The 18,364-nt window shown below is 45.7% G+C and overlaps 1 protein-coding gene across 4 annotated transcripts in view; it reads left to right on the top strand.

The window, feature by feature from the left end:
- The first annotated feature begins 1,778 nt into the window (after positions 1-1,778).
- Positions 1,779-18,364, top strand: part of PAMR1 (peptidase domain containing associated with muscle regeneration 1) — a 56,766-nt gene continuing 40,180 nt past the window's right edge. For 3 of the 4 annotated variants that reach the window (XM_066187850.1, XM_066187849.1, XM_066187852.1), the window contains exons 1-4: positions 1,779-1,924; positions 10,468-10,644; positions 11,402-11,530; positions 17,381-17,495. In XM_066187850.1, coding sequence (XP_066043947.1) covers positions 1,852-1,924; positions 10,468-10,644; positions 11,402-11,530; positions 17,381-17,495 — 494 coding nt within the window. In that variant the 5' untranslated portion in view covers positions 1,779-1,851. Of the gene's footprint in view, positions 1,925-10,467; positions 10,645-11,401; positions 11,531-17,380; positions 17,496-18,364 lie in introns of those variants that run through there. The other variant, XM_066187851.1, reaches the window with a different exon arrangement.

The raw sequence follows: 18,364 nt of genomic DNA, 5'->3' as shown, positions 1-18,364 counted from the left end.
TGGCTAGGAAATAAACTAATCATGATTCTGCAGGCTTTAAAATAGCTTAGTGTCTCTTTGTGAAGATGTAAGAGCTTCCCATTTTCACTGTTTTCATTTACTGTTGGGGGCTTCATTTTTTTTCCTCCTGCCACTGACCAGCAATGGCTTGTTAGAGGAACCCAAAGCTGGAATTAGGAAGGAGTTTAGAGCGTGTATATGAATAATCAGAAAAGGAGTAAGGGACCACCAAGGCAGAGTTTCAGGACCCTGGGGCAAGAGATGTCCATCAAGTGCTCCAGGAGAACGTAGTAACTGAGCCATAATAAGGCCCAGTGGGACTTGGAGAGCTTTGGTGACCTCCTCCTGAGCTGCAAAGAACCCAGGGCAGCAGCCAGGCTGGCTCAGCAAGGATTATGAGCCATAATGATTCAGATCTTGGCACTCATCTCAGGTCTTCTTCTATTGGTATACTCAATGGTAGGGTTCTATCAGTGTTAAAACATTTGGAAAAAACTACTTTGGTACTGTTTTATATGAAAGGTGCACAAACCCTGAAAAGACTGTTCACAGTGTAAAGTCAAGAGGTTGGCAACAGACAAGCCTAAACTAGAGAGATGTCTGGTGAAAGGAATTCACCCCATGAAAGACCACCTGAAGGTGTAGGGGATTTTGCACTGCACTGAACTACTCAAGGCTTCCATTGGCAATGGCTCTCAAATTTTTGAGGCTGCTCAACATGCCTGAGTTTTACAAACTGTTGAAAGTATTTGTTAAAGCTTTTTGGGCTACTTGATTTCCTACTCCAAAGAAAATGTCAATTTTTCATTTTTCCCCCTTCATAATAGATGTAAATTTTGAATTCTTGCTATAGAAATCAAATTGAGAAAGTCTGGTTTAGAGGTAAAAAACATGTCCTTTGGAAAGTATTAAAAAATTGTTCAAGAAAATTTTAGAGAAAATTAAGTATGCTGCTCTGAAATATGGGTTGGAGACCAGAAAAAAGTCGGTAGCATGTGCTAATAGAAAAGGCTAAACAAAATATGACACAAAGATAAAATCCAAACTAAATGGTCTCCTTTGTTTGGATTAAACACTTCCTCAATATCAGCATGTTCCGACAAAACATTTTAATTTTGCCAAAATTGCATTTCCTGGCAGAAATGGTCAGTAAAAAGGTTTTGACTAGCACAAGTACATGTATGCCAAGTGATTCCTTTTGTGTGTTGTGGTTTTCATCCGCTGTGGAGTGAACTTTTACTGAGCCTCATTCATTCATCTGCCCCACCATAAAAATGCACAGCTATTTTAAGCACGTTGTAAAGCGAACCATGTCACTTGGCCAGGCTGCCCAATCGCGGGAGTGTGGGATAGGGATCCCTCTCTGCACCCACCCCACACCCAGCCTTGCCACCCCCCCGGGATGCACCAGCCCCAACAAGCCCAACGGGAGCAAGGACAAAGTGCCTCCTTCTGGAGATGTCTGTAACTTCAGCTCACCCGCAGCAACCGGGATGGCTCATATAGAGAGATATCTGCATTCCTCCTTCTCCCCGCTTTAAAACATCTTTCTTTACATAAGGAAAGCTGCTCTCTCTGTTCTGAGGGCTGAGCCAATAAAGCCATCACAAAAGGGATCTGTTGCCAGAGTCCAGAAAGGGTTAAGGCAGCAGTTGGAGAGGTTTGGGGTGACGTGTGCTTCTGGACGCCTGAGAAGTCTCTTGAAGGTAGTTCCCCTCTGGTGAGGATGGGAGCGTGCTGAGGTCTGAAATCCGAGATCCCTCGCAGCCTGGAGCTGGTGAGGTCCCAGTAAAAGCTGTTTGCCTGCTTTCCCTTCCCGAGCAGTCACACCGCTGCACTGGCCTGGGCAGCATGGAGCGAGCACCCTGGACACTTGTAGGACTCACCCTTCTCCAGCTCCTGCTCATCTCCTGCTTGCCAAGAGGTACTGTAAGAGAGCGTGTGTGTTCCCGGCATGGTCGAATGAGAGTCCCTTTCCTTCAGTGTGATCAAAGGGGTTTGATCTCATGTGCTGTCATGGGAATCAGGGAGATCTGCAGGGACAGCAATAACAGAAAGAAGGGGCTCTGCTTTATGTACTTTTCTTGTTGTCAGCATGGAGTGAGTGTGTGTGTGTGTGTGTGTGTAGGTTTACCCAGGAATGATTTCAGGCAAACTTAATAGCCTTAAAGAGAAACAACTGGCTGAATTTGTTTGCCAATGGCCATTAAGAAAAAGGTATGCAATCACTTTGCTTATTACTACTTTTATTTTCTCAACACTCAGTGCTACGGAAATGATGATAAAAAGAGGCATTTAAGTTTCTGAATTGTAAAGCGTAATTTGTTTAGTTTGGCAAGACAGAGATTTTCCTCTCCAGCCCCAACACCAAGAATGAAGGCAAGGGAGAAAAAAGTGAAGGAAAAAAAGAAAACAAAACCCACACATTGTTTCCAATCTGGGATTTAGTTCTGCCAATATTATTCTTTCGAAGGGGAAGCCTTGTTAAAGCAGAACAATCTTTTTTATACTCAAGCCCCATCCCAGTTTCTGCTGAACCAGCATGCATCATCTTGATAAGGTTGAGCAAAAAAAGCATTTACTGTCGAGTGCAAATTTGCTGTAGTTATGGCCAGGAAGCTGGGCTGTTTACACGTGGAGGTGTCCAGACCTGCTTGCAGCAGCCAGCTGTCAGCATCACGGGCTGCAGCCCTAAGGACTGGGAGGTGAGGTGCCCTCAAGTCACCCACCCTTGAAGCTGCTGCATATTTTGGCACTGCTGACTCCTCTTACCAGGGGAGCTGTCGGATCTGCAGGCACTCAGATCTCAATGACTGTAAAGAATTGGTGTCGATGATGGTGCTTCAGAGGGCCCCTCAGCAGGGGCTGCAGCGGAGGGTCTGCCTCTGCAGTGCCCTCCCGTGCTGACCCCTCAGCACACAGGTGATGATCCGGGTCATCTGCCCACCAGGCTGGCCACCAGCACCCGCAGCCATCCTGGGAGGCTGGCCTCCTGCCAAAGCTTCCCCTGGGCCACAGGCACAGAGAGTTTCTCCCCACCTCTGTGCCACATGCACTGTCTTGTCCCTGCAGTGGCCTGTCCCTCAGACATGTGCCACCTTGCACACCGGCCAGGGAAGGTGGCTCCACGGCATGTGCCGTGTGCTGGAGTGACACAGAACTAGTGGCAGAGTATCCTTGGGCACAGGCTGTGGCTGTCAGGCAGCTGGGTGGGCATAAACCCCTCCTGCTGCAGGGGCAGCACATCTCTCTCACGGCAAGAATCTGATCCGCAGAGTAATCTAGTGCTGAGTCCCCTCTGCAGCAGTGACAACGGGAGGCAGGAGGAAGGACAACAATGGCCAGTGGGACACCAGGGCTGTGAGCTTTGGAGAGAGGGTGCTGGTTCCCCCAACACCCACTCCTCACACACCAGGAGCAGCGTGAGGAGAGCCATGACACACGGATGTCAGCTGTCCCCCTTGCCCCCTGCCCTTCCCTGCCATGCCTCCCCTGCCCTGCCCTGCCCTGGTGGTGGAGCAGCTGGTGGCACTTGCTTGGCACACAGCTGGCAGCATGAGGGGGCCAGGAGCTCCCCTCCAGCCACAGCAGGAGGGTCTCAGAGACAGGGGAGCGACTCAGAAGTGCAGTGGCCTTAACATGTCAGGGCAGGTTGGAAAATAGCGTTTTGTCTCCTCCCCACAGATGTATCCAATTTTTATCCATATTTATCACACCCAGTTGCACAGGGCCTGCCTCGAGAGCTGGGGGCAGGAGTCAGGGTGGTTTGGGAATTTAGTTTTTGGAATAAACTTGGACTGCAAGTGACTCATGTTTCCTTAAAAATATATGTGTGTTTTTGTGTGTTTCTGCCTATCTAAACCCTTCCCAACCTCTCCTCCCCTCCCCCTCCAGCCTCTGTCTAGAGAAGTGAAGGCCAGATGCACTCAGACACATCCAGATGCATTCAATCTTAGCAAATGGGTTACTTCAGTTCACATGTTTAGGTTCCTAGCATGGACAAAGGGAAAGAGAGTTGCTTTTTATTTTGGAAAAAAAGCATGAGGTCACTCACTTTTGACCCTGAGGCCTCTTCAAGTAGCTCCCAGGAGTCCCTGCAAGCCTGCCAATGCCCAGGATTTTTCTCTCCACCAGCCCTGAAGGAGCCCTGATCACCACAGGACGATGCAGTTGTCAGCAGCAGGACCTCCCTTGGCCATGTGGATGCCCCTCTCCCTCCTGCAAGGACAGGGACATGGTGAAGGGCAAACTGCAAGGAAGGTCACAGGGCAAGCAATGATCAGGGACAGAGGCCTGGCAGACTGAGGGCATCTTCAGCCCTTGGATAGGGCTGGACTACACAGCAGTAGAGCTTAGCTGTAAGGACTAAAATTTGAGGAGGGTTGCTGCTGTCTGTGTGGACTATTTCTACCTAGGTAACAGTAGCTGCAAGTTAAGTTTTCAGAGTGTTGCAGGTCTCACACCATTAGGAGAGGCAAGTCCTCAAGACAGGTCCAGCACCACTCCTCTACGTTTAGGACACGAGCACATTCTCATGTTATGTGGTCATGAATTTCAATACTGCAGCTGCTTCTTCTCCGCAGATTTCCAAACATTCCCCCCTATTGCAGAAGTCTAACATCATCAATGCTGTCACGTAGTCAAAAGTTCTACATTCATGACCTGTTCCTGTTACTTGTCTTGCAGCACAGAGAAAACAAATTCTCTTCCTGATCATACTAGTATAATTCTTCTGCCCAGAGCAAGATCCTCTGTCCCAGAAAGAATCAAAGCCTGAAGAGTAATGTGGCAACCTCTGAAGAGCCTTAACCTGGCTATTCTTCCTGCCACAGCTTTTCTCAAATGAAGCCACAAGGCCACAGTGCCAATAATAAGATCACAAATGCCAGGTCATAAATACTGAGAAGAAACTAAAGGAGAGGGGTATTTTAAAAAGACAGTCAAATTAGTGTGCATTTATTAAGTGGACAGATTCCACTGAGTATTGTAGATTTCCCCCTGTGTTCTCCCACTGGCTTTATTTTTTTTTTTTTTAATAGAAATCCTTTCTTTTGCCTCTTCCCACTTGCCACTGCGTGAAAGCACACACTACTGGCAGAAAAGGATGCTAACTGACTCTGTAGATGCAGCAGTCTAATTATTCAGAAAAGGTCTGTGACCACAAAGTAAGCACACTGAGTAAAACTAAAATAGGGATGTATTTTAGCTCCTCTTTTAATTAGCGCAGCTGCTGAAAAGAGTAATAGGTACATAATTTCTAAAGAGAAGCAAGTGGTTCTAGAGACAGCACTATCCATTTCATCCTCTTAACACATCAAATAGACAAATAGACATAATTTGCACAGTAGTTTATCTTAGACAAAAAGGTTAACAATAAAGACCTGCAGTTCCCTTTATTATTAAGGGTTTGGGGTACATAATTTTCCAAGAGCCCCAGTAAAAGTCTCTTAAAGGGAACATCCCTCTTCCCTTCCAAGGCATCTTCCTCTTGGCCTCACTGAAATCAAAAGGACAATTTTCCTATTCATCACAGTGGAGACACACTTTCAGCCAGTGTTGCACTGAGAGCATTTCCTGTTGTCAATGTCCACACACCTGATTGCTGTGGGATGAGGCTCAGCATGCATATCTGTACAATGGCAGTAGAGCCAAGTAAGAAAGGAGCAGAAAAATGAGACAGACCTAAAGAAAGTGTAAGCTGCAACTAGGTTTCATCTCTGTTGAAGCTGGCTTTTCTTTAATGAGAAGTTAAAGAATCCTTTCAGATTAGCGAATCCTTTCAGAATTATTACATGGCCAAATATTCCCTACTAACAGCCTTAAGAAATTGCTCCTTCAAATTCAACTGCTTGTTTCTTCAGTGGAAGACAGTAGTTGTTGTTGAGCAGCATGTTGAAAAATTAAGATGAAATCAAATACAAAGGGGCATGTTCTCATCTGTGGAACACAAACCGGTTAAATAATCACTTCGAAAAAGTCATCCTCTATGGACTCAAATTCTAGAGATGTATGTATCTGTTTGTATCTGGTCTTACACTGCACTGTTACTGCAAATGGCACTTTTCAAAGCAATTTGAAGTAATATTTCTTTGAGCTTAAGTAGTGTTTATCAACGTACTGATGGATAAATTGAGGCATGGAAGGAAAACTTTTGCAGGATAACAGAATGGACTTGTAGCATAGGAAGATCCCTCCAAGGACAGATATGGCAAATTGGTTTTTTGCTCAATCAGTTGTCTGAGCCCTCCACATAGCAGCTACTGTCAGCACAAATACAGGGACAGGAATGGGAAGTCAAGGAGAGGGAGAAAAATGTCCCATCTCAGCAGCAGCACGGGCTTATATCAGCTTAAAGTGCCAGTACTCTAAAAAAATCCTCATTCTTCCAAAGAAGTGGAAGACACAAGAGATAATTGGTATAATTGGTCTTGCTTCAATTCACCTTAGTTCTTAGCCACACAGTTTTCCCAGCTCTCAGATCTTCGGAGCAGAAATCCCTTTCCATCTAGTGAGGTATCTATGATATACAAATTCACAATGGCAAAGGATTAGTCAGCTGAAGCTGACAGTTTACCATGATGAGCGGCCTGACCCAACCCTGAGGCAACAATGTGCTTTTGAATCTGTTCCTGAATCCCCAAAGCTTTAAGCCTGATCTCAGCCCTGGGGATGAGTGGAGGCAGCAGCATCACTGAAGTGAATTGTTGTTGGACTGACACTGCCAACAAGGAGGACATTGTCTGGAAGCATTGCCTCCAACTGGTGTCCCACAAAATCCATCACTGACAGCCTCTAGGATCTGACATGCTATAGGGACTAGGAGATCTTGCTGCAGATGTAGGTAGCAAGCATGAATGTGCTGCCATCTGAGCCTGAAATGTTGATCTCTCACCTCACAATCCTGCTCAGGCTGGACCCAAAGCATCAGGTGAAGTGCTGTGTTGGGCTGTGCCAGGCTCCTGAGCCAAGGTCTTCCCTCCAAGCACATGCCCTTGATGTTTGCGTGCTTTCCTAACACAGATATTTCTTGCTTGGTTTCCATGGTCTTGAGCTGCTTCCATGTGAGCTGTTTATGCCTGAGTTTAATGGTCTTTTCTTCCATCATTAAAATCTCATAAATTAATCCACTGTTTATTTGCCTGTCCAGAGTCTTGTTTGTTCATTGCAGCTAAATATTTTGCATAGGTTGTCAAGCAGCTTCTTCCGGCTTGTCCCAAAATCAAAGACACAGTCACTGCCTGCAAGCCAGACTGCCTGCTTTGGAAGATTATCAAAGTAAAGCTCACAAAACACCCCACAATTATCTCTGCCACAGCTGGCTGAGGCCTCGCTTTCAGCATTTTACTCAGTCAATAAATCTTCCCCCACTTTTCTCTGCTCGTTCTCTTCTGGTTTTGGGTAATAATGGCCAAGTGTGTGTGTGGGAGCTGCCAGTGGTTGCCCATCCCCAAACACACAAGGGAGAGCAGGGTTATGCCTCTGCCTCCCTGAAGCACAGGCTGAGCTCAGCCAGACAAACAAACATTGATTACACACATAAGTGACTCTCTGCATATCCCTCTTAAACTTCTGAGGCAAAGATTTTGTTTGCCTTTTTTTTCGGTAGCCCAGAGACAAAAGAAAAGGGATACTGTTATTATTAAAGGGATGCATAAACTCTTCAATCATATTTCTTTAAGGAATAGCTTCTACAGAATGTCAAAATAATAGATTTTGTGTGAAGAAAATCCTAGAAGGGCCACTTAAAAAAAAAATCTCAAATCCACATATTTCCTTGTCAAGGCTATATAAATTGCCCAAACTGCAGAAACTGAGAACCTGAAAGGGAATTAAATTGTCAGTAAATCAAAAGACAGTTTATTTTCATTGTCTAAGTTGAGACAAAAGAAGTGAGCAAACAGCATTTCTAGGTGGCAGCAGGTATATTTTTACAATTTTTTAAGACCCAAGATCTGCTGCTCCCTTCTTAACACTAAATATTACCTCAAGGTCAAATTATTCTACAAATACACACATTTGATCCACCAAGAATAAGCGTGGCCTCTGCTTTTTGACTCTGTTGTGTACACAAGCTCTACATATAAAAATAAATATGCATATGCACATATTCACACTCTCTACCTACATACAAATACATGTGTAATGTTTTAGGAAAGAATAGAGTAATTTAGGTTAAAAGGGATCTCTGGATGTCACATGGTCCAGCCCATCTCTTGGTCCTAACTTGAAAGTTGTGTTGCTCACAGCCTTATCTTGGCAGGATTTGAGTTTCTGCAGGGATGGAGACATTCCTTTGTCACCCCAATGTAACTTTGCCTGTGAATATTTGGATCCTTTTACAGACAAAAATTTCTCTTGGAGAATATATCCACTTTATTAATAGGTTTTAGCAATCTTGAGATAAATGAGATTTCTATCTTGAGCTAGAAAAAATGAGAATTTGAAGGACGCTTTACAAAAGCTCTGAGTGTTGGATAGTTATTTATTAGTCAGACTTTGTAGAGTACTGCTTCAGGAAGAAGTGAAACCCCCACCCCATACACCAGAGACACAGCTATTGTCTGTCTTGTATGGTGAGATGTATCAACCTGAGTGTCAGTTCTACGGAGATAATTAGACGTGTGTAATTAATTTTCTCTGGAATCTGAATCAGATACAATTCATAGATAAAAGGCTTAATTAAAAGGGAATAATAGCCATAGGTTAAGAAGCCCCAGCTTGCCCAGGTTGATTGACTGCCATTCTGAAAATTAGAAGGCAGGAGTTTAATGCCCGACTCTAGTATTATTTTTCCCTAGGACCTTGAGCAAAGTCACTTCACCTCCCTTGTTCTTCATTTTCCCATCTGGAAAGACAACTTTGTAAAGCACGTCAAGATCTACAGGCAAATGAGTCTATAACTGCTGAAAACTAAGATTATTTCAACGCAAGATTCCACTACTGGAACAAAAAACTGCAGAATCTTATTGGATGGCAGGAACAGCTTTTTCTTTTTGCAACGATTATAGGGGCAGAGAGGGGGGATGGAAAGGTTTCAGCACAAACAGCAGCCTCATTCCTAAACTTAGAGCAGCAGCAGATTCTCCCTGGTCAGTACACCAAGCACAAGGGAAAGGCTCAGTTCTAAGGAGCACAAAGGGCTGCATTTCATTTCCTAGCTAAAGGAGGAAAAAAAAAATAGAAGAAACAATTGGGTGGTCCTTCTTTTTATGGAGTCAGTAAAAATCCTTAGGGGAGAAGATAAGTTTCCGGGAACCAGGCATCATGAGGTCATGGAGAGTCAAGTGAGACAAAGCAGCAAGGCTCAGTGGTAGGGAGCTCCAGCAGGCACAGTAATTAGGTTATCATTGACAATGAAACAAAAAAAAATTGTGTGAGAAGGGAACCAGGTACGGGCAATAGATGGGAGTGTTTCACCTTAGAGATTTTTCCATGACAAGACAACCCTGTTACTCAGAGTTTAATACACAAGGAAAAAGGTTGTTACCTAACCACAAAAAAAAAAAAAAAAAAAAAAAAAAAAAAAAAAAAAAAAAGAGGAGGATAGAAGGAAAAAAAAAGAGCTAGTCTCATTAAGTTTCCTTCATGTCTCATCTTTCTAGTCTGCTCTCTCTTTTTACTATCAAACTCCATGAAAGCAGTCATCAGGGCTGTCAGCTTGTTAGAAGGCACGCTGACAGCTCTGTGCACTCCTTAGATCTCTCTTTGTAGAATTTAGACAACACACTGGTGGGGAAAGACAGGATCTGCACTTACTGTGGCAGTCCTGAGTCACAGTCTGAGGTTGTTTCTTAAAAGGGTACTTCCAGCATAGCTTAGATATCATATGAGGTTATGCTAAATAATAGAAAGATGTTAGCATATTAGAAATGCCAGGCGAAATGAACCTTTAGAAATAACAAAAAGTCTTGTTTCCTTTGGCAGTGAAGTCGAATGTAACAACATGTGCTTCTGGGTGAAAATAGGGAGTGAAACCAGGTAAAATCCAACTTTAAAAGTGGCTTTTCCTGGTGGGCCCCCTAGTTTTTAAGAATAGCAAACTCACAAGCAGAAATACAATCAAAACACGCTATCATAGTTTAAATAATCTATACTATATGTGATGCTTTAAATCAGTCCTGCAATCTGAAGAAACTTTCTCCTGTGATGTCATCCTCTGTGGTTTTCTAAACCTATTTTTCTCACCACAGAAGTGGGAAGGCCTTGCAGAGAAAGTGAACATATTCCTTCTCTCCGGTCTGTTTGCTTCCTCTGGCTGGCACTGCAAAGCTCCTGTGTGTCCTTTAGACACGCAAACCATGCTGACATTTCAGGTGCATGTTACTGCGTAGTTTGGGTTTTTCTCGGCTGAAGACCTTGGCCAGCCTCATGCCATCCATGATCTTATAAAATACTGGATAATAGATCCTGCCAGTCCTCATCAGATAATGGATGATTTCCATGTGTCCTCCTCTCCATTCTCTGCAGAGTACACAGTGATCAATGAAAACTGCCCAGGAGCTGAGTGGAATATCATGTGTCGGGAATGCTGTGAATATGACCAAATCGAGTGCATCTGCCCAGGACAGAAACAAAGAGTGGGCTACACCATTCCCTGCTGCAGGAACGAGGAGAATGAGTGTGACTCCTGTTTAATCCACCCAGGTATGTTTGTGGCTGTGCTGTGTTCACACTAAATCCTTGGCCAAGGCATCATGGCAGATGATGGGCAGGGCAGTGGTGAGCAAGCATGTCTCACAGAAGCACGGGATTGTCCTGCATTTCCTCCGGAACTTCATTTGCCACTCAGCTGACAGCAGCAAGACACTTGGCAAGGTTCCCCCAAAGCAGGAAGCATCACTGGACAAAAAACCCCAACACTTCCTACTAGCAGTGCTGTCCTCAGGATGTTTTGGGCAGGCTTGGAAGCTGCCAAAGGGTGACACTATAGTTGGCTTCACACCAGGAGTGTTTTGGTGGTACTCTTGGTTGATTTGCATCCCCAAAGCAAGAAGAGAGAGACAACTTGGAAGTCCCACAAGCAAGAAGGAAACAGATGAGTGAAAGGTGAGAGAAAGAGAGAGCAGGAGGAGCTAGGACCAGTTCAGAAGTCACCAGAATAATTTAGACTGGGTCCAAATGGCATCAGCACACACATTCAGACTCCTGAGAGAGGTGTTTACAGTTAGAGCAATAAGATTTAGAGGTTTGGGCAAGTCAGACCATGAGTTTGGTTCCAAATCTCAGAGTCTGAGCTGCCTAGGGCGTGGAGTTTGGATATGGTTCCCAGCGGGAAAGCTGTCAGCACCTCTGCAGTCATTAATGCCATTGGCATTTTCTGTGGAAAAGACAGAGAGGCTGCTCCTCTTCCTGCAGGACAATCCACCTTGGCTTTCATCTAACACATTGGCTCTCTTTTTAGGCTGCACCATCTTTGAGAACTGCAAGTCCTGTCGCAATGGCTCCTGGGGAGGGACACTTGACGACTTCTACATCAAGGGAATCTACTGTGCAGAGTGCAGAGCTGGCTGGTATGGAGGGGACTGCATGAGTAAGTGTCCTACACAGGCAGGGAGGGATGTCAGGGATAGGGAGTGGTGGGACAGAGCCAGGGCCATGCTGTGCCTTTCCAGCTATTCCTGTACAGCAACTCTTGCAAAGGGCGCAAGCAGGATAAGGTAAACGCAACCAGGAAGTAAGCAGATCGACAATTAGGACAAAAACTTTTCTCCCAATGCTTGTCTGAGAGGAATTGGACTGACCCTCATGTCCTGGTGGGTTAGAACCCTACTAAATATCTGTTTGGGTTTGGTTTATTTGAAAACTTTAACTACCGTGACTCCGGAAATTCCTGTAATCTGCATTTCTTGGACGCATTTCATCACAGCCCCAGAGCATAAGCAAAAACATTTACAAGACCAACAGCTTTATCAAAGAGCTTACCCTCTGTCCTTCTTCAACCCCTGCCAGCCCCAAGGATATCCCAGTGTTTCCTTCCTCTACCAACACATCTTCAACACGCTTCAAGGCGCCTCTAGAAAACACTGTCCTGCAACTTCTGATGATGTCACAACAATGGATGTTTCAAGTCCTGCTAGCAATATCTAAAGGTTTTGTTCCTGACAGTATGCAAAAGCTCCTGCTTTTTAGTTTTGCTAAGATATTAATCCCAATTCTGTCTTTCGATAATGATTTCCATCAGCTGATTGTACAGTGTTTAAGACTGGTATTTCCTTCACCAATTTCCCACCAGTGAAGGTTTAGCTCTCTTTCAATTTTAATTGACCGTCTCTTTGTTCATATTTCACTGGAAGGGATAAAAGCAGGGTCTGCTTTCCCTACCCTGTTCTGTCCATTGTGCTACACACCTTAGGCTTATATCCTCTTAGTCACTGATTTTAAAGCAACAATTTAACTTGCTTAACAACACTGCCCATGACCATTCAGAAGGTGAAAGCATATAAAATAAAATCATTGCTTCAAACAGCAGAATGTGGAGAATCCACATGTTTCAGCAACAGAGCTAACTCAACCTGGAGGCTTTGGAAGTTGATCAACTGAGTTCCTTGCCGTTTATGGTGTGATTTCTGAGAACATTTTGAAGTCCCATTTTCTCTAGGTCCATGCTAGAGCTTCTCTGGAATTTTCTTTAAAAGCAGAGCCAAGAAAGAGTCATTAACTCGTCTAATTTTTCCTCCATCTGCCTGAATATACTGGTTGCCTACAGTATATTTCAGTTTATTCTTCCCACTTGTATTGGAGAAAACACACCGTCACACAGAGGTCTATTTGGACATTTTTGCAGTACTGAAAGCTTTGTCTTATAGTATTTTTCTTACTACTTGCTCTTTTAAGGGAACTAGCATGACACTGAGGCTGTGGTCTCTTTCATGTGGTTCTGTGGTACTTGAGAGGTAAGGTAGGAAGGTTACACAGGGCTGTTGCCTCTTCCACTCTCTTTAAGTGGGGACACAGAGGATAGTTATGACACCAGCACCTCCCGAGCTCCCCTTTTGTGGCTCTCACGGTTATCTCAATTTTGGCCTTGATGGTAGGTTCAGGCATGCAGAGAACCGCATCTCTGGAAAGCAGCCTATAACCATGATGGATGCTGGACTGCGGGCTCACAGCGATGTGCCTTTGGGTCTGGAGTGTGGCCAGCAAGTAGCCTTGGAATGCCAGCAGGCACTGGCTGCTGGAGCCGTGGATGTGCTAACACATCACAGCTAGAAGAGCACAGGAGGAGCCATCTCTCTTTGGGACCCTCATACGGCACCACAGCAGCCACTTTGCAGCCAGCCCTGGGTGCCTCGCCAGCGGCAGAGGGCCGAAAAATCCCAGAATTACAAAGACGCGCCACCACGGCAATGGCGGGATGTAATCTGCCTACTTCCATTGCCAGTGCCAGAGCCGCCGGGGCACGGCCCGGCCTCTCGGGCGGCAGCTCCCGGCGGGGCCGCGCCGAGGGAGCGCCGGGCTCTGTCTCCCTCTCGCGGGGCCACCGAGCGCTGCCGCCGCGCTGCGGATCCCGGCACCGGGGCCGGGCGAGAGGGCGAGCAGCGCTCCGGCCGCATGCCCGCGCTGCCGGGCCGTGGCGAGGCGGCGCCCCGGGCACGGCGCGGAGGGCCCGGCGAGCGCTGCATCCCCCGGCCGCCGCCCCGGCCGCCCGCGGCCGCCCCCGGCACCGGCGCCGCACGGGCGGTAGGTGGCGGCCGGGGGCCCCGCAGGAGGCCGCGCCGTGAGGCCCCGGTCATCCCGCGGGATGGGATGGGCTCCAGCGGGGGACGGCGGGGATGCGGAGGGTCTGCGGGCAGCATCAGTGCCTGTTTAACACTGTACGCGGCGGGGGCAGCTGTACGGCAGGGTCTGGGTACCTCCGGGAGAGCAATGAGACCCAGCCCCCAGCGGCGCTCAAGGGGCTGAGTGCGTTCGCCAGCGCAGGGTGAGCCCTCGGGAGAGATTTACGGGAGCTGGCAGCAAAAGTAGTGATGATGGAGGGCCATGGCAAGGAAGAAGTACCATGGGATGGTTCGAGGGTCTGTCTGGTTTGTAGTATCCACTGGCATAGCTGGAAGCATGGGTATGCCTGAAAGCCCACCTAAGGATCATTTGGTAAAAAGATAAATTTCATAGAGTAGGCTAAAGGAGTATTATTAGGAAATAAACACATTGACTAGATTTAATTGGGTGCTACGATATTTTCTAATGGGATTTGGATTGAATCATCATGACCCAAAAGGCACATCAGAGTCTAAAACCAGAAGGAAACCAACCCTGCAGAGCCATTTCCTTTGCACCCTGCACTCCCAACAGCTTTTGCCATCCCCAAGTTGTAATGTCACTTCAAGGCACATGCTCCATCAAAGCAGGGAGAAAGTGGTGTTTTCTCACAGCTGTTCTTAGCTCTGCTGTCCAAATATGGACCCTGTGCCAGACAAGAGAACTTGTAGGTTTTGAAACTTTCTGAACATTACTGTCTCACATAAAACTGGTGACCAGCAACCAACAGGAAGCAGCAGGTTGTGACAAGTGACAGCTGCCTTCCCATATCAGGCTGTTTCTGAATAGCATTAACCTTTCTACTGTCTTTCTCCTCTGTTCAGTCATCTTGACCTTTGAAGGAGCCTCACATCTAAGATGCAGCACCCAAAGAGAAGATAATGAGTTCTTACCAGAGGTCGTCTCAGGACCTCTCCCTCCATCGACCCACAGGTCTCTGTGGGCTACAACTCAGAGGTCTCCTGAATTTTTTTTATTCTCTGTTACTAACAAGCCTTGGAGGAAATCTTACTGTGGCCCTGAAAGCTGCCTTTTTTTCAAGAACAGGAACGGAACAAGGATGTTGATACTCTGCCAAAGTGGTTTATTTTTTTGTAAATGAGGCAGAATTTGCCAGCATTTGTGTTTATGATGTAAATTATTTTTGAGAGCTTTCCAGGTCTCCCACAGATTTAGAATGGGAAGAGAAAAGACTCCTTTTGATCAACATATGACTGAACTGTTGGTCTGAGGAGTCAGCCTAACTTCTGCTAGAAGCGCTGGAGATTTAAGGGCAGAGATTTGGTGTGATCGCAAAGGTGCTTCGTGCAGAGAAGGGTGGGAGCAAACCTGAGAACCTTCTTTTGGAGAGGGTCACTGAATGGCTCCTATTTAGTCTCTGGACCACCTGCTTTGCTGGCCAAACCTACTTCCTCGGCGCCAGTGTTCAGAGAGTTCAGGCTGTACCATGGCAAACAGAGAAGTGTGTTTAGTATGCCGTGCATACAAGTATCTCTTTGCAGCAGTTCTTTGGCTTTCCTTTCTTAAAGGCATCGAAAACTCAAAAGCCCTTCAGGACGAAAGGGAAACTTTCTTTGAGGTGGTCCAAGCCCCCTGTCAAACCCTCTGAAGATTTCTAGCAGCTTTGTCTCAGGTTGTTTTTGAGGCGGGAGCCAATGGCAGCACAAGGGCCCATTTCTTGCTGTGGGAAGGAGCATTATCATTTTCACCACAGCAGATCCTGCTGTACTCGGCTCGTTGAATCCTAATGTGGTTGCTGGGCACACTCATTAATCCTTGCCTTTTACAGAGGGAACTGAGCAAGCCACAGAAGAGGATGAAACACTTTTGAGGAACTCTTCTGAGCAGGATTTCTGTTTCCTTGGGTCCTGCTTAATTAAGGGTAACTGAGGGTAAATGAACAAAGGGTATTTCATTTGAGCAACAGTTTCTTAAGAAGAAAGAAGAGGAATTGACCTGCAGTCTTCATGTTTCCCCATAGACCAGATGCAGCAGGATTGATTTCCAGACACTGTGATCAATGGGAACCACAGTTGCTCAGTACTTCACCAAATCAGGTCACTGTCACCCTTTCTCCCTAGGGGAGGAAGGGCCCAGAGGCAAGTGTTAAAACCCTCTGTTTCAGTAGGAAACATTCATCCTGGGTTACTGGTTAAAAGCTTAGGGTTTCTCTAGGGAAACAGATGGAAGCAGCAGAGCTTTCTGTTGGACTGAAGAGGTAAAAAGAAGTGAGAGAATTGCTGGAGGTCTTTTGGGTCATTTGACTTTTTACTTATCCTCATCTGCATTGTGTAGAGTCCCCTGATTAGGTGACACTGTTAGACTGAATTGCAATTTTTGGCTTACAGATGCAGCCTCATACTCCAGCAAAGCAACAGAAGGCTTACCAGGGGATGTAGCCATGTGCAAGACTCCACTCAGAAAGATGTAGTCAGGAAAGTAGGAACTGAAAAATTAGCTCTGTCTGGTACACAGTGATTTAACTGTACATTTTGCTAGGATGTGCATGTGCAGATCACAATAAGCTCTGCAAAAATCACTAAATAACTTTTCATCTTCCACAGAGGAAAATATCATTAGACATATTTTATAGCTGGGGAAAAGGGAGAGGTTACCGAAGGTGAGGGAAAACTTTGGGCTAAAAATGTTCAGCATTCAAGAGGAGGAATTAGGACAACTATCCCCGGACAGATGCCTAGGGACAGCTGCATGATAGTCATGAAAAGATATTGCTCCCCTGGTGTGACCTTGTCTGCTGTTTGTTCAGCTTATTGTCCTCTGATGGTTTCCTTAGATTGGGCAAAAATAACTGGAGCACTTCATCTTATCCTGTTGATGCTGAAGTACATTCCATAGTATGGTGAAAAACTGAGAGCAGCACAGACAGAGTGGAACAAGACTAGAGGAAGGATAAGAATGAGCCTGAAAGAAGGGATAAGGGCTGTATATTCTATATATGTCACACTGACTCATCAGTGTCACACTGATGATGGAGGAGCTGTGATGTTTATATATCTTCATTGGCATGGTGGCATTAGCATGCAAGGATGGTGTAGTGAATCCTGAGGACAAACGTCCTTTAGGAATACATCAGCTCCTTTTCCTCCCAGAGTCTCCTTATGAAGGACTTGCAACCATGATGTCAGGTGTAACAGATTTTTTTCTCTCATCCTTTCGCTTACTTGAGCTAATTCAAGTGTTCATTGTAGTTTTGTCACTTTCCCACCAGCTTCCTCAGCTTTAGTGGTTGCAAATGTCAGCATGGGCTCCATCAAAACTGTTCTGAGCTACAGCATCAGCCAGGTGGGTGGGTGGGCTAATTAACAGAGAGGCAAAAGCTGCAAGAAATAGTTTCATGGAGCTACATTGCAAACCAGGGAAAAACAATCAGCTCCAACTTTCCCAGGGGGTACTCTTAGCCTAGGCAATACTCCAGTATAGTCATAACTCTTTACAACCATTGTGTGGGTGTCCCAATATTTTATACACTGCCTTGTAAGAAAGAGTGTATCTTCCTAAGCCATCCCGTTGTCTCCTTCTGGTGTTATTTCTGCATATATTTTCTTTAAATGTCTCTTGAAGGTCCTTCACACATTTTTTTTTTTCTTCTTTTTCTCCCCAGGGTGTGGGCAGGTTCTTCGGGCTTCTAGAGGTCAGATTTTGCTGGAGGGTTACCCACTGAATGCTCGATGTGAATGGACTATCTATGTTCAAGCTGGATTTAACATTGAGTTAAGGTGGGTCTTGCTGACTTTTAGCCAGCACTGATTTCAGGTGGACATTTGGGCATGGGGGTAACCTAGAGTCAGTGAGGGTCAGCAGCTATGAGCCCTGGAGCAGTGAAGGTATAGTAACCACTTTGCATTTGGTACCACAGCTCCTTCCCCTGGTCTGGCTTGTGATGAACAGGCAGTGGACAAATCAGTGCTGTGTTTTCAATTCCAATTTAGGACAGATGGATGCTGAGGAGAGTTTCTCAGGCATTGGGCACAATGTGTTTCTGTAGAGGTATTTTCAAGACCTTGACAGCAAAGCACCCAGTATTTTCAGAAGATTGTACCAGGCTGAACTAAGACATTCTTTGAAGAAAAGATGTAGGAATGTTTTGGTATGATGTCTTATGCAAGGAGAGAGTTGCCCATGAGTCCTGCCTTGCATTTAGCCTTCATTTTCCCCCTCTTTTTTTTTTTTTTTCACTCTTTTCACCAACCCTGTTTTCTATCAGCCTCAGTTATTCCTTTCACCATTCCTATGCCTGGAGGATGTGATCGGTTCTCCTGCAAGTCACAGAATCACAGGATGAACTAGGTTGGAAAAGACCTTTGAGAATATCAAGTCCAACCTATGACCTAACACCACCTTATCAGCTAAAACATGTCACTCAGTGCCACATGTTTTTTTAAACACCTTCAGGGACAGTGACTTCACCACCTCCCTGAGCAGCCTGTTCCAATGCCCTCTCACTCTTTCTGTGACTAATTTTTATCTCATGTCTAGCCTAAACTTCCACTCATACAGCCTAAGACTGTGTCCTGTTGTCTTGTCATCGCTCTTCTGAGCTGTGTATGCTTAGACCTGTTAGCCAACCCCTAGTGACTCAAGTTCA

The sequence above is a fragment of the Chamaea fasciata genome, unplaced genomic scaffold, assembly GCF_029207755.1.
Source record: "Chamaea fasciata isolate MVZ Bird 193981 ecotype frontalis unplaced genomic scaffold, bChaFas1.0.hap1 SCAF_7, whole genome shotgun sequence".
NCBI classification, from domain to species: Eukaryota; Metazoa; Chordata; class Aves; order Passeriformes; family Sylviidae; genus Chamaea; species Chamaea fasciata.
This window is presented reverse-complemented; position numbering and strand designations above follow the sequence as displayed.